At 41.9% G+C, this 13,906-nt stretch overlaps 1 protein-coding gene across 1 annotated transcript; it reads left to right on the forward strand.

The window, feature by feature from the left end:
* Positions 1-166: 166 nt before the first annotated feature.
* Positions 167-13,591, forward strand: elp1 (elongator acetyltransferase complex subunit 1). Its single transcript, XM_070836914.1, has 36 exons — positions 167-228; positions 1,133-1,345; positions 1,660-1,812; positions 1,976-2,057; positions 2,541-2,621; positions 2,742-2,827; positions 2,953-3,143; positions 3,245-3,368; positions 3,483-3,576; positions 4,011-4,241; positions 4,322-4,492; positions 4,719-4,797; positions 5,025-5,180; positions 5,307-5,413; positions 5,930-6,033; positions 6,138-6,191; positions 6,289-6,394; positions 6,882-6,997; positions 7,144-7,217; positions 7,453-7,531; positions 8,085-8,164; positions 8,249-8,386; positions 8,862-8,947; positions 9,127-9,275; positions 9,864-9,987; positions 10,216-10,313; positions 10,564-10,765; positions 10,924-10,985; positions 11,117-11,179; positions 11,354-11,414; positions 11,597-11,710; positions 12,073-12,172; positions 12,271-12,398; positions 12,702-12,853; positions 13,155-13,233; positions 13,449-13,591. The coding sequence occupies exons 2-36, from the start codon at positions 1,196-1,198 to the stop codon at positions 13,514-13,516; spliced, it is 3,942 nt and encodes a 1,313-aa protein (XP_070693015.1). The 5' UTR covers positions 167-228; positions 1,133-1,195; the 3' UTR covers positions 13,517-13,591.
* Positions 13,592-13,906: the final 315 nt, after the last annotated feature.

Consider the following 13,906-nt stretch of genomic DNA (forward strand, 5'->3'; position numbering starts at 1 on the left):
TATGAAATTTGTAATCAGAAAGATATTAGATGAGAAGACATTTCTTTCCTCTGAATTGTTCTCAGATCTAATCGAAGTGTGCCTTTCCTCCTCTAGCTGTGTGTTCACTCCGAGGCGCCAGGGGGCGCCACCGCCATTACTTCCTGTAAGTGCGTCAGAGGTGAAAGGTGATGAGTCTGTCAGCGCCACATGCATGATGTTGTGTTGTTGATGCTGGACATTTAACAGGTTTTGTCACTTTAACCTATTTCTCATTGGTGTGTTTTACAGTTTTCTTGCGGTTTTGATACGTTTCCAAGTTGTAACTTTAATCGTTACTAAATTATTGCAGATAAATGTCATATTGCTCCATCGAGTTTAGAGGTAAGCTAGCCGGTCCAGTTCCATTTTCGGACAACCAGTAACTCAGTCTTTCTTTCCAGCGTTACAGCTGTCAGTTTTATCCATAAAACTTCTAACAAACTCGCTATTTACTCTGTCAACGGTATTGTCAATGTATGTTGCTAATCCAACTATTTTGCGGCTTGACAAATGTATGCTTTGTTTAAAGTGTTGACACAAAGCTAAAGAGTCGCACTTAACTTTACCAAACAGGTAAAGTTAAACGTTTTCAGAATATATTTGATCGACTATTTTGCCTCAATTCGAAGTATAAATGCTAAATCTGATTTAATCCGTTTACCAATTTAAAAGGGGCGTTGTCATTTAAAGATATTCTTAAACCGGAATGGCGTCCGATAATGGATTATGTCCCGCAGTAGCTATTGAAGCAACATAGAAGAGAGAATATACACTATTTTTACTCTCATAGCATTGAGCCTCCAGTTACATGAAACAGAGGACAGGAGAAAGTCTTTCACATTTATCTGACGTTGTTTGCTAACTTAATGCCAACAGGGCTGTACCAAAGACCAATGTCCTGATATTTCTGACTGAATATCTCTGTATCACTAATGATATGATTCCTTAAGAATGTGTCTAAACTGTGATGTTAATTTAAGACTAAGAAAAGACAAAACTGAAGCCATTTCACACCAGCTAAAATGACTAAAATCCCAGAGAGAATTCAAGTGTTTATATTGCAGCAATGATATTGTACTGATAAAGCACTCATCATTTTTTGTTGTTTCAGGTGTTTTTCAGCCTTTGGGTCCAGACTCGGGCTCTGTGTGTTTTCAATCTGTCCTGAAGTAAAATGCGGAACTTGAAGCTTCTGAAGAGTCTTCGGAGCTCGGAGCTACAGGGTCCGGGCTCCCCACAGTGTTTTTCTGTGCGGGCTGACACCAGCTCGCTGCTGGTCGCATCTCACTATTCCATCACAGAGTACGACCCACGATCTGGCCAGGTGAGCTGGTGATGACGGACTGTGCTCGAGTATCTCAGCACTGGCTGATGACAGCAAAAGTTAAATTGTCCTTAGTCGTTGATTCTCCTGCTTTTGCAGGTTTTTAATTCCATTTAAATAACACGCTCGGTCTGTTTACTCATTTATCTTAACTTGTGTACACAAGACACTCTAACTTTAATAGTATTTGAGCATTTTAAACAAGTTATAAGAGAATGGTGCAGCATTCTTATTAGAAATGTTAGTTACAAGCTACATGTGGAGGTACGAAGTTGGTTCTCTCGTCATCATCTTTCCTTCATTCTGTTCCGCAGGTGGTCAGTGAGGCCTCTTTGACGGCTGAGGGTTTCCTCCCGGAGGACGGCAGCGGAGTGGTGGTTGGACTGCAGGACCTGGCTGAACTTGAGTCGGCATGTTTGGCCACAGCTGGTGGCGATGTCGTCCTCTTCAACCTCAACACCCACCAGGTTAGCAGCACACAAAAGTTTATTCAAAGGGCTGTGTATCAGTTAAGAGCTGGATTTAGAGTTAAGGTTAGTTTTATTTTTAAGTTAAGACTGGGATAAGGGGCAAGGGAATCAAATATGTCAGTTAGGGTCCTCACAAAATGCGTGTGATCTTGTTCCACAGTTAGAGTGTGTTGGCAGTGTGGACAGTGGTCTGACCTCGATGAGTTGGAGTCCTGATGAAGAGCTTGTCGTCCTCACTACTGGTCAGTATGCTATGCAAATGTCTCTAACTTGTTGATTATTAAAGCGTTAATTCATTGCTTTAAATCAAAAGCGTCCATGTTAAGTTTAATGCTTTGAATCACCAGTCAGAGAGCTTCCAGTGGAATTGTCATATTATCTCCTCACTGCACACAAGATACAAGGCTATCGTTGTCTCAAGAATGGGCTAAAGGCCAATACATGCTCAGTCCAGTTGTGTAGACTTTCATAAAGTTGTTGCCATTAAAGGTGGGATGAGGTAGGTTATTATAAAGTGGAAGCAGTCAATTGTAGTTGAGAAACGTTAAGGCTCTTTGTTTGGAGATGATCAAAGATGAACATAAGTTTCAGGTTTTTTAAAGAGTGTGGTCAACATAGTACATATTCATATAGAACTTGAGTTACAGTCCTCAGTTCATTACTTTTTAGCAAAATGTATTAATTGGAGTTACAATGAATAAATCCCTAATAATTTGTTTTCACAGGTCAAGAAACAGTCATCATGATGACCAAAGACTTTGAGCCAATCACTGAGGTGGGAATACACCAGGATGACTTTGGTGAAGGTACAGGAGCTCCAAATGGACTCTGTTTAGATTGGTGGTTCCCAGCCTGAGGGCCATCGGCAACAGAGAGTCATGAAGTTTAAACTATTTTTTTCATATGTTGAATAATGTGTTTTGCAGGGAAGTTCATCACGGTGGGTTGGGGGAAGAAAGAGACTCAGTTCCACGGCTCAGAGGGGAAACAGGCTGCACAGAGGAAGATGCAGGTCAGTGTTTAACTACAGAAACATCATTGCTTGTAAACAAACAAAAATGTATAAAAACTTAGCTGAAAATCAACGAAGAGGTTGTCCAGTACGAAAATATTCTGAATAATGAAACGTGCACCCAGGAGGTACAGCCGGCAGCAGCCTGGGACAACCGCAGGCCGCGGGTGACATGGCGAGGTGATGGTCAGCTGTTTGCCGTCAGTGCCGTCTGTCCTCAGACTGGAGCCAGAAAGGTCCGGGTCTGGAATAGAGAGGGCGTCCTGCAGGCCACCAGCGAGCCCATCAACGGCCTGGAGCAGGCGCTCTGCTGGAAGTAAGAGTGCTACATAAATGTCTCCTCACTGCTGGTGTAACATTTCCTCTTTTGACTGGCTGAAATGTGAATTTCTGTTAAATCTTCTCCCGGTGTTTCAGACCCTCAGGCAGCCTGATAGCGAGCACCCAGCGCCATCCCAACAAGCATAGTGTGGTTTTCATGGAGAAGAACGGGCTGCTCCATGGGGACTTCACCCTCCCATTCAGCAAAGACCAGGCCAAGGTACATTCAGCGAGCCTTGGCTCACATATGACTTTAGGAACATTCAGTAATTAACTTGAGTTTTTGTTTTGTTCAAAAGCAATATAAAACACCTTGATTGTGTGTGTGTTTCAGGTGAAGGATTTGCTGTGGAACAGCGACTCCACTGTTTTAGCTGTTTGGTTGGAGGACATGACTGCTGGAGAAGACAAGCAAGTCAACACTTACAGTAAGTTCATGCCAGTCAGTGTCAAGTTAAACACGTTGGACCTCTCCAGTGATATAAATCGTAGCCTTAAGTTTTCAAAATCCAAGCACATGAGACATTTTGTGTTTTGTCAAACAGAATTGGATAAAATTCAATCCATCACTTGTCTTATCTTTAATTTTGGACTTTATGCTCTATTAATAGTATTTGGTTGAAGATGTTTCCATGGCTTGCCTCTAGAAGTTTGAAATGTATTGTAATGTTATTGTAAATCCTGAAAAAAAAGCAGAGATGGATAATAGTAGATAATCCTGCATGTTATATGATTCATCACTTAAACTCAATCTGTCGAGTACTGCTGATGTATTTACTGTAAAACTATTGAATCAACTGAATGAATCAATTAATAAGTATTTGAATGACCCACCTTAAATGTGTCTGTGCTCCATCTGCAGTCCAGCTGTGGACCGTGGGGAACTACCACTGGTATCTCAAGCAGAGCCTGGACTTTGGCAGAGACTCTCAGAAGGCTCCAGTCTGTGTCTCTTGGGATCCTGAGCGGCCCCTAAGACTCCACGTGGTGACCCACAGCTGGACCAGCATCACTTACGACTGGGGCTGGACGACTGAGAGGAGCCCCGGGCTGGACGCCACCGACAACGCTAACGTGGCTGTGATCGACGGAGGTGAGGGCCAGTGAGACGAGAGGACATGGAACAATAGGATGATTCCAGCGTGATGTTAACATTTATTTAAACCCCCTCAGATAAAATCCTGGTGACGACCTTCAGGCAGTCTGTGGTTCCTCCTCCCATGAGTTCATTTGAGCTCCAGTTGACTTCACCAGTCAACCAAGTGACCTTCCTCTGCCAACCTCAGAGGACCAATCGGCTGGCAGCCTTAACTTCAAATGGACAGATTTCAGTCTACACCCAAGGTTGGTTGCACAGTGTTTTCCATACTGAAAATCATTTGAATTAATTTGAGTAAAATATCTGTTGACTGTTGGAGCATCTTTCGCCTGATGTTACAGCTTGGGAAATGACAATGAGTGGAAACCCTGTTAACACCTAAAGGATCTTGAGTAAAAGTAGACAAATGAAGTCTGATCCACATCCCTCTGATCAATCTATTCCCTTTATGTCCTCCACCAATCTGTCCAGGTTCAGGAGAAGAGGCTGACAAAACTGCAAATGGGTTCCGGACAGTGTCTCATCCCCTGGTCCTTGAGAAAACCTTCAGGTAACACAACATCTTGCAGTGCTGCTGTTTCCTGCTGATGTACAGTTGGTTTGTCTGATCTCTGCAACTAAAATCAAAATGTGCTGAATGTGACAGTTAAGCGTGAAATAACGCGTGAAGTTAGGTGCTGGTACTTGCTGGCTAAACAGTCTGATTGTTCCCATTCTATTTTCATGGTTCAGTAATTCTTCTCTCCTGTTCCTGTGATTTTCCTGCCGCTCTTGCAGATCAGCGGTTGTCCAGGAGGAGCCTCTGGCCCTGCGGCAGCTGCTGTGGCTGGAGGAAGAGCTGTTTGTGGGTGTGAGCCCCAGTCTGCTGCCAGCCGCCTCCACCCTGTTGATGCTCCGCCCTGCTCATGATGCTGATGACACGCTCACAGTCAGGTCAGAAGGCCTCAGTGAAAACAATGTAGTGGAAGCATCAGTCTCCTCAATATCCTATTAAGCTTACAAATAAGTGTCTTATTCCTCAGCCATGTTATAAGTGAGCATGGTGCTTTTATCTTTCAGGTCTGAGATCGAGGTGGACGGCGTCGTGGTCAGTATGGTTCACTGCTCTCAGACTGGCATTGTGGCACTACAGCTGGAGGACGGACAGATCAGGAAGCTGCTCTGGGGTCAGTCACCACTTTTTCTGCAGCTAATAATTCCAATCTACACTGTGCAGCATGGAGATTGTCCAGAGAGTCTGTCTTTCAGCCTCCCAAACAGGAAGCATTCCTCCGGCAGAAGTAGCAGTATGATATTTGCTGCCTGGTAGAGCCACGCTCTTTAACAGACTGTTCATTCCTTTAGTAAACTGAAGGCTGAAATGATCCATATGAAAGGCATTAAAAAGTAATATAATGTTTGAGGTTGAGCTTTTCTTTTCTTTTTTTTTTGTTCATCTGTTTGTTGAAGTCCCCATGTTATGCAAAAGGCACTTTTTAATGTTTTTTTTTTCAAGATAAATGTGTCTGCCTGGTGTGCCTAGAGACACCAAACTATGAGAAAAGAACACCGCCTCACTTTTCTCCTGCTTCATCTTCCAATAAACGTGTGCAAAACAGAGAAGTCACTGTCAATGCATGTAAAATATAATAGTTTACAGAAAAGATGTGATGGGAAACCTTTTATTTTTGAAATGTCTGTAGATTGTCCTGAGCCGTCAGTGGAGGATTGGCGTGACTCCAGCGGCTGTAGCATCAACTTCCCAGTTCCCTGCGCTCAGACAGTCCTGTGCAGCATCAGTGGGGAGGTAGAAACACATACACTTGTCTTAGTAGACTGATTATGAGTGAGGTCTTGCGCACAGACTGAAATGCATGTCTTTTTTCTATGCTTTGGCTTTATTGTCTTCAGGTGTATCTGCTCGGCCTGACAGACAGGTCCCATCTGTACGCTGGAGACACAGAGGTATGCTGTCAACTTTATTTTACCAGCTCTCTCTCTCTGTTTATTGTGAGACAGGACTAATGGGAAATGTGCTCATTTATGTCTGGTTCTTTCTCAGCTGGCCTCCAATATTTCCTCCTTCGCCGTTTGCTACGATTTCCTCCTCATAACCACAAACTCCCACACTTGCCGCTGCCTCCAACTGAGCACACTCACCGTAAAAGGTAGGCTGGAGACACACACACACACACACACACACACACACACACACACATATATATACCATTTTCATTTCAAGTGATAACAAATGCTGTACAATAATGTTTACTACCACACCACACTAGAGTAGTCATCAACAGACACAACCTAGTGTGCAGATCCCAAAGATGCATTTCCACCTCTGTTCCGAAGTCACCGTTGTCAATCAAATTTTTACCGACACCACTTGCATCTGTTTCCATGTAAATAAAAAAAAAAAATGGCATTGCTTGAGTCATGCAGTTATTTCAGCTTTGACCTGGAGAAGCTAAATACAGTGTTTTTTGGAAGCACAGTAGCTGCTAATCGTAGCTTTGGTGTTGGCCGACCGCCTCTACAGGTTATGCAAACATCTGTGCTGTGCATCTATACTCCTTTTGTGATGAGTAGCAAGCTTGGTGTTGACACTTTTTTTTTTTTAATGGTGGAGTTGAATGACCTTTGACCCCGCAGGGCTGCAGGCGGCCTTGGCCTCGGATGGAGGTCAGAATGACGAGACGCTACGACGGGTTGAGAGGGGATCCAGGATCGTCACTGTGGTCCCGCAGGACACCAAAGTAATTCTCCAGGTCAGTTTTACACACACACACACACACACACTTTGTAGGGCAGTTTGTCTGTGACTGTGCAAATCCGAGATCCAGGTGCAGGGTAGAATTTTCTAAACATTTTCTAGTGTGAACTTAGAGCTATGCCTATGTGTGTTTGTATTCAGATGCCTCGTGGGAACCTGGAGACTATCCATCATCGAGCGCTGGTGTTGGCTCAGCTAAGGAAGTGGCTGGACAGGTGTGTTTAATATTCTTCCATCATATTACCTGCTGATGTTTACTATGCCAAACCCATCTGTTATCTTATATTGTAAACTTTTAATTACCTTAGCCTATTTAATATTTAAACATATTCCTCTTGATGTTATGTAAATGTCAGAATTTCCTGATACTTAATTGGGAAACTATAAAACATTCTCCACAGTGTATCTGATTGTTAATCATATTCCTACCTTTGTTTTTTTTTTTTTTAGTTTGAGGTTCAAAGATGCCTTTGAGTGTATGAGAAAGCTGAGGATCAACCTGAACTTAATTTATGACCACAGCCCAAAGGTACATAAAACATGCTTTGCGACTTCACATCTTTTATTTTGTCCTCAAGTTAATTCATGTTTCTTTTTCACAGCTTAATTAATGAGAACACGATTTAAGAAGAATTAAGAGTTTTGACTTGTATAAGGATGAAAAAAAACCCTAGAACAGACATAAATGAAGAAATCAAAAATAGGATTTTTAAACGAGATACCTTAAATATTGGAAGCATCAGTAAAATAGTTGACCATTGTAAATGTAATACTTATGTAATGCTTTAAAGTAAACACAAGTAATTTATGTGCTTGAGTGGCAAAAGGGTAATAGTTTAGAGGACTGGCTGGCTGTCAGGCTTTTTAAAATGTTTAATGAAAATGTCTCAGTGAAAAAAATGTGGGATTCAAACTAAACTTTGTGTCAGTAGATATGTTTCAGTATTTCGACTCTTTCTGTCTCTGGCCTTGACTCTGCTCTAAATTATGACAAGGCAGCGCATGAATAAAGATAAAACACAAAGCCAAACACAACTTTATGTGTTCACTTCATGTTTTACTGCCCATCTCACCCATGGCAGGTTTTCCTGGACAACATAGAGACCTTCATCACACAACTGAACTCCATCAACCACGTTAACCTCTTCCTCACTGAGCTCAAGTAAGAGTCTTAAGACAACAAATCTGGTTTTAACAGGCATTTTACTTATACATTATGTAAGGAAAACATTTCTTTTGTACCCAGGGAGGAGGATACGACCAGCAGCATGTACCCACGTCCTGAGAGCAGCACGATTCAGGCCCAACCTGCTTCTGGCCAGAAGAAGGTGGATTTAGTCTGTGATACTTTACGGAGCACCATGGAATCTATGGGTCCAAACAAGTCAGTGATACTGAAATGTATTTGTTAACATCCGCTTGGAAATCGTAGTTAACATAATAACACTGCATAATGTTAAGGGTCAAATATTTGCTTTGTCTTGACAACAAAAGCTCGGTGTCCAGCAAATGTTATCCAAACCTCTTTATAGCCTTTATAGAAAAATAATTCTACAGCAAAAAGCTGAAAATTAAACCTCTATTTAGTTTCATTTGATGATATAACAGGAGGAATACAGTGCTTCAGAACCGTAGACTTGGGACTTGAAAGCCTGTGGACCTGACTTGACTTGAGACTTGAAGGCATGTTGTGCGTAGTTTTGTCTGTTGGAGATCTGAATAATAAATAACATAGCTTTTCAACGTCTCAACAACATAAGACGCACTTTAAGTTGCAGCCGTCCCATTTAACAGCAGATATAATATTGATGTAATATAAAATTGTATTAATTATGCAGATAATTTTGTCAACCATTCAGGTTCTTTCTGTCCATACTGACGGCTCATGTGAAGAAGACGGTTCCAGAGCTGGAGATTGCTCTGCAGAAAGTCCACGAACTTCGAGGTCAGCACACTGATGACAGATAAAGTAGTGATAGTTTGTGATAAAACTAACATGAACTCTGTTTCACTCAGCTACACACACACACACACACACACACACACACACACACAGGGACAGATGCTAGGAACGGATGTTTATTTTAGATCCTCATTGTGTGTCATGGTGGTGTGTTTGTCCAGTGAATCCTCCTGACACTCCCGGTGCTGTGAGGGCTGAAGAAGCGTTGAAGTACCTTCTATTCCTGGTCAACGTCAACGACCTGTACGAACACTCTCTGGGAACGTACGACTTTGATCTGGTGCTCATGGTGGCCGAGAAATCCCAAAAGGTACAAGACAACAGCAGAGGAGGAGGAAACATTATCATTATTATCTTGTTTACCAGACTTACAGAAGGACTGTTAAAAAGTACAGCACAAATAAAAATGGAAATCCAAAGTAACGTTACACCGTATATCAAATGCAATCAGCTTTGTTAATAGGCAAGCACTTGTTTCTTGTCACATAACACCTCTGATATTTAGGACCTCTTAAAGACTTAAGAAGTTTTCAAAGAAGCATTGTGACCTCATTAATATGCAGATTAATGCATCAAAACACCAGGGGTGGAGAAAAAAATGTAACAAAAGGCATTAAGGTGCCGAATACCACACAGATGTACTCATTAATATGTTAACTAAATATGTGCTCCAAAATCTAATCGGAGAATCAGCTCTGACAGAAAAGTCAGCTTGGAGTTTTTATTATCTTCACTGTTTTTAGTGGAAGGTTTTGTTGTGTGGGGTGTTTGTGGAAAACACAAACAACCCGTGAGTAACCTGACAATTTAATGCAGAAAGGAGGGCATATACATAAGAATCAGTGCACCATGAAAATGATAAAAAGAACAAAGACATCATTGTCCACAATCCCTGCAGGATCCCAAAGAGTACCTTCCCTTTTTGAACTTGCTGAAGAGCCTGGAGCCAAACTACCAGCGCTACACTATCGACAAACATCTGAAACGCTACAGGAAGGCCCTGCATCACCTCAGCAAGTGCGGTCAGTCTAAATGTTTGCCACCTCTGATGCCTTTTACTGCTGTTCATTTTTATCCAGAAGCCACCACTGGCTGTGTGGTTCTCCAACTACAAGGCTCACATCCTTTGGTAAAGGCCATGCAAAAAAAGAAAGAGTCAAAGTCAATCACTTACAGTCTTAAATGTGCACTACCGATTACCAACAAATACTGTGCACTGTGACCTGATCCCTGTGGTGCTTTGTGTTCAGGAGAGGAACATTTCTCTGAGGCCTTGCAGCTTGTGAAGGAGCAGAAACTCTACGGTGAAGCTCTGCGACTTTACACTGCAGACAGCACTCACTACAAGGTACAAACGGTTCAGGACACGTTTCACCCAGAAGTTACTCAAGCTGATGGTCAGACTATTTGAATTTTCTATATTTACTCTTCTTAAAGCCTTCACCTCTCGCTTCATCATCTTGTAATGGGCTGTTGTGATTAATTTTTGATATTCTGACCGTTAAATTAATCTTTAGTTTGTTTACAAGAATAATCCAAAGGCCTCCTTTAAAGCAATGTACGAATTCCAGCTTTGACCCCTGACCTTTGACCTCCAGGCTCTGAGCTGTGCTTATGCCGAGTACCTGATGGAGCAGCAACAGGCGGAGCTGGCTGGCCTGTTGCTATGGCGATGCGGAGAGCCAGTCAGGGCCCTGCAGGCGTTCGCCAGCAGTTGCAGTTGGAGAAACGCGATCTGTGTGGCACAGCAAATCCTGCTACCACCGGACCAGTTAGCTCTCCTGGCAAGAGACCTGGCAGGTAACCATAACAGCAGGTCGATGGACTGAAAGATAAAAATCCAGGTTGGCAGGCAAGCAGGCAGACAGGCAGCTGGTTAACTGGTGAGACATGGTGCAGGTCTACCAGGGTACCATTGCATGTCAACCTGAAAATGGTTTTGTTTGCTTTCTGTATAGAGAAGCTGGTTGAACAGCGACGGTACTCAGAAGCTGCTCTGTTGTTGGACCAGTACGCCAAAGTAAGAAGCTGCCGAACAAAGTGTGAAATGATCCTGTGAAGTTTAATTTTAATATTCTGAGACGCACCCAGTAACAGACCACTTCCTGCCTGTCGAGGATGAAAGAATCTGCACTTTTTTGTTTCCAATAGGACTGCGAGGAGGCCATCTTGGCTCTGATCAATGGTGCAGTCTGGGAAGAAGCACTCCGATTGGTCAGTACCTTTTTTTATTTATTTTTGTAAAACATCAAAAGCATATACCATTAAGTTGAAGCACATTTTAAAGCATGTGGGTGCAAAGTGAAAATTAACTTGAATTACAGTGCAGTCTAATTTTTTTTCATATATATGATGTTCTCTGATATCATTTTTTTTTGTCTACTTCAGATTTATATGCACAACAGACAAGACATCACTGAAACCAACCTAAAACCTGCTCTGTTGGAGGGTAAGGATAACTCACCCCGGCATGTTCAACCATATGGCTCATGCTAGCTGCCCAGTTGGTTTTGTACTGTTAATTCCTAAACAGATCAGAAATAATAGATGTGGTTAAACTAAGAGGCCAAAGAAAAGCCTTTTGTCTTGTAACAATGTCGTGTCGTGTGTGTTGATGTTGTCTTCTGTCAGGTGTCAGCAATCAGACTGCCTTCCTGGAGGCTCAAGCGGCGACATTCACGCGGCACAGGACACGGCTGGCTGTGGTCCGGGAGCAGAAAGAGAAGGCCAGACTGGACATGCTGGGTGAGAACGAGTCGGGTTTGACAGGACATACAGTGATTGAGCCATTATGTTTGATTTGAACATTTCTGTCTGTTCTGTATCATACTTTTTTTCTTCTATAGTATCAAATCTTCTGTAGGCTTAAGAGGGAGCTGTGAAAAGCTTAATCTCAGTTAGAAAGAATTCTTTTCAAAGTGAGGAAGGTCAAAATCTGCATGCTCAATATATTCCAGTTCAACATCTAATTACACACCATGCAAGGTCAAGTATGAAAAAAGGAAGAAATTAAGGGATACAGTAATGCATTAAGTATTTAACATATTTTATATTTATATTCTGCAGTTTTAGTCATGATTAAAATCTATATTTGTCCTCCTCATCAGATGAAGATGTTCCAGACTGCCCTGATGCTGAGCTTTACTCTGAAGCCAGCAGTGTGATGACCGGCTCCAAATACTCCCAGAGTAACTCCCGCATCTCTTCGTAAGACAAAACTGTTGATTTCCACATTGTAAAGTGTAGTTCACATAATATATCATTCGTTTTTGGTTACTGGTTTGATGCTCGTGCTCGGCCTGCAGGAGATCGTCAAAGAACCGTCGCAAAGCCGAGCGGAAGAAGTTGAGTCTGAAGGAAGGAAGCCCGATGGAGGACAGGGCGCTGATGCACGCTCTGGGAGAGATCACCACCACTGTGGACAAGATGAGAGGTACAGACACAAACACTCAAAGGCTCTTAAGCATTTCTACTTAATTTATTTTAGTTTAAATGTTTCTCCAGAATAAAACCACATTACCCATCATCCCTTAATACTACCTACTGTTTTACTCTAAACTGCCAAATCAAACATGTTAGTAAGAGACGTTATTAATAAGTCGAGCTATTAAAAATATTGTTATCAGCATTTTCCAGACACGCACTCACAAAATCCAAGCTATACATTTAGCTCTGCAGTTGTCTATACAAGCACCAGTTTGACTGACGGCTCACTTGTTCCCGCCCCCTCCTGCAGAGGAAGTGCACAACCTGCTGAAGGCCCTGGTGCTCTTCCAGTTTGACAAACAGGCGGAGAAGCTGCAGCTGGCCTACGGGGAGGCTCTGCAGATGATGGAGGCAGCGGTTCCTGAGGTGTGGCCCGAAGGCCTGCAGAACAATCCAGCTCCGGTAAATTTCAGAACATATTATCATATTTTTGTATTCACAATAATGTGTCTTTTCACATGCTTTAATGTAGTTTTAGGTCTGTTGCTGTGATTGATTGAACAGGACAGATTTGTTCAGACAAGCAGTGACAAAGTATATGATCCTGTATGCTGGATTTTTTTCTATGAACTTAACAGGAATAAGATGCAAGTTAGACACATTCACCATCACCCGTTTTATGTGGATGTAAGCAAGAAGAATTAAGTATCATTCCTGTTGTTTTTGATTTTTGATGTTCTGTGGCCTCGTTCCTGCTTTTCAGCTCACTGGGCCAAACTCGACTGCAAACAGCATCATGGCTTCTTTCCAGCAGCAGCAGAGACCTGCAGCTTCACAACAAGGTCAGCAGGATTTGTAACGCTAAATGACTGTTTGATCTTTTTGGGTTTTTTTTTTAAATTGCATTTATCTGATTTGGGCCATGTGTGACCAAACACTTAGAAATTGTTGTAAAAAGGCAGTTGGGATTTGTGGAAAATCATTTTCACACTCTGTAGATGAGATCACATGATTTCTCTATGTCCAATAGTCTTTCTAAATCTTTTTTTTTTCATAGCTGCTGAGGTCCCAACGCCACCAAAGATGAGAAACGGTGTCAAGTGGAAGCTCTCTGTGCTTACGTAAATATGTTTTGTTTTTTAACTGTAAAGTCAAATATTAATTGTGTATTAAATAAAGGTTCAGTTAATGCCTCCTCTTACCAAATGTGTTAAATTTTTGGAGTTCAGAAATTAATTGACATAATATAATATCCAGATTTTTCCAGAAAATATTTTAATGATTAATGTGAACTGAAGAACTTTTTCCTACAACTTTCTACACCCACAGGAGCAGGATTGCAATAAATACAGCGAGCCTCTAGAATATAGTGTTTAGGTTTAGTTTACTAGAGCTGGCTAACTAATTATAGATATTTTTACGATGACAATTTGTTACAGCGCTCAGTTTAAACAGTTCGAACTGTTGAATATGAACAGAAAGGATGTAGAAATGTAAAGATATCCAATCCAGTCA

This window comes from Pempheris klunzingeri, chromosome 9 (genome assembly GCF_042242105.1).
Source record: "Pempheris klunzingeri isolate RE-2024b chromosome 9, fPemKlu1.hap1, whole genome shotgun sequence".
In the NCBI taxonomy this organism is placed as follows: domain Eukaryota; kingdom Metazoa; phylum Chordata; class Actinopteri; order Acropomatiformes; family Pempheridae; genus Pempheris; species Pempheris klunzingeri.

Coding starts and splice junctions, on each gene's coding strand:
- elp1 (XM_070836914.1), top strand. CDS start 1,196: ATGCGGAACTTGAAGCTTCTGAAGAGTCTTCGGAGCTCGGAGCTACAG. Junction 7,218..7,452: donor CTAAGGAAGTGGCTGGACAG/GTGTGTTTAATA, acceptor TTTTTTTTTTAG/TTTGAGGTTCAAAGATGCCT. Junction 8,948..9,126: donor GAAAGTCCACGAACTTCGAG/GTCAGCACACTG, acceptor GTGTTTGTCCAG/TGAATCCTCCTGACACTCCC.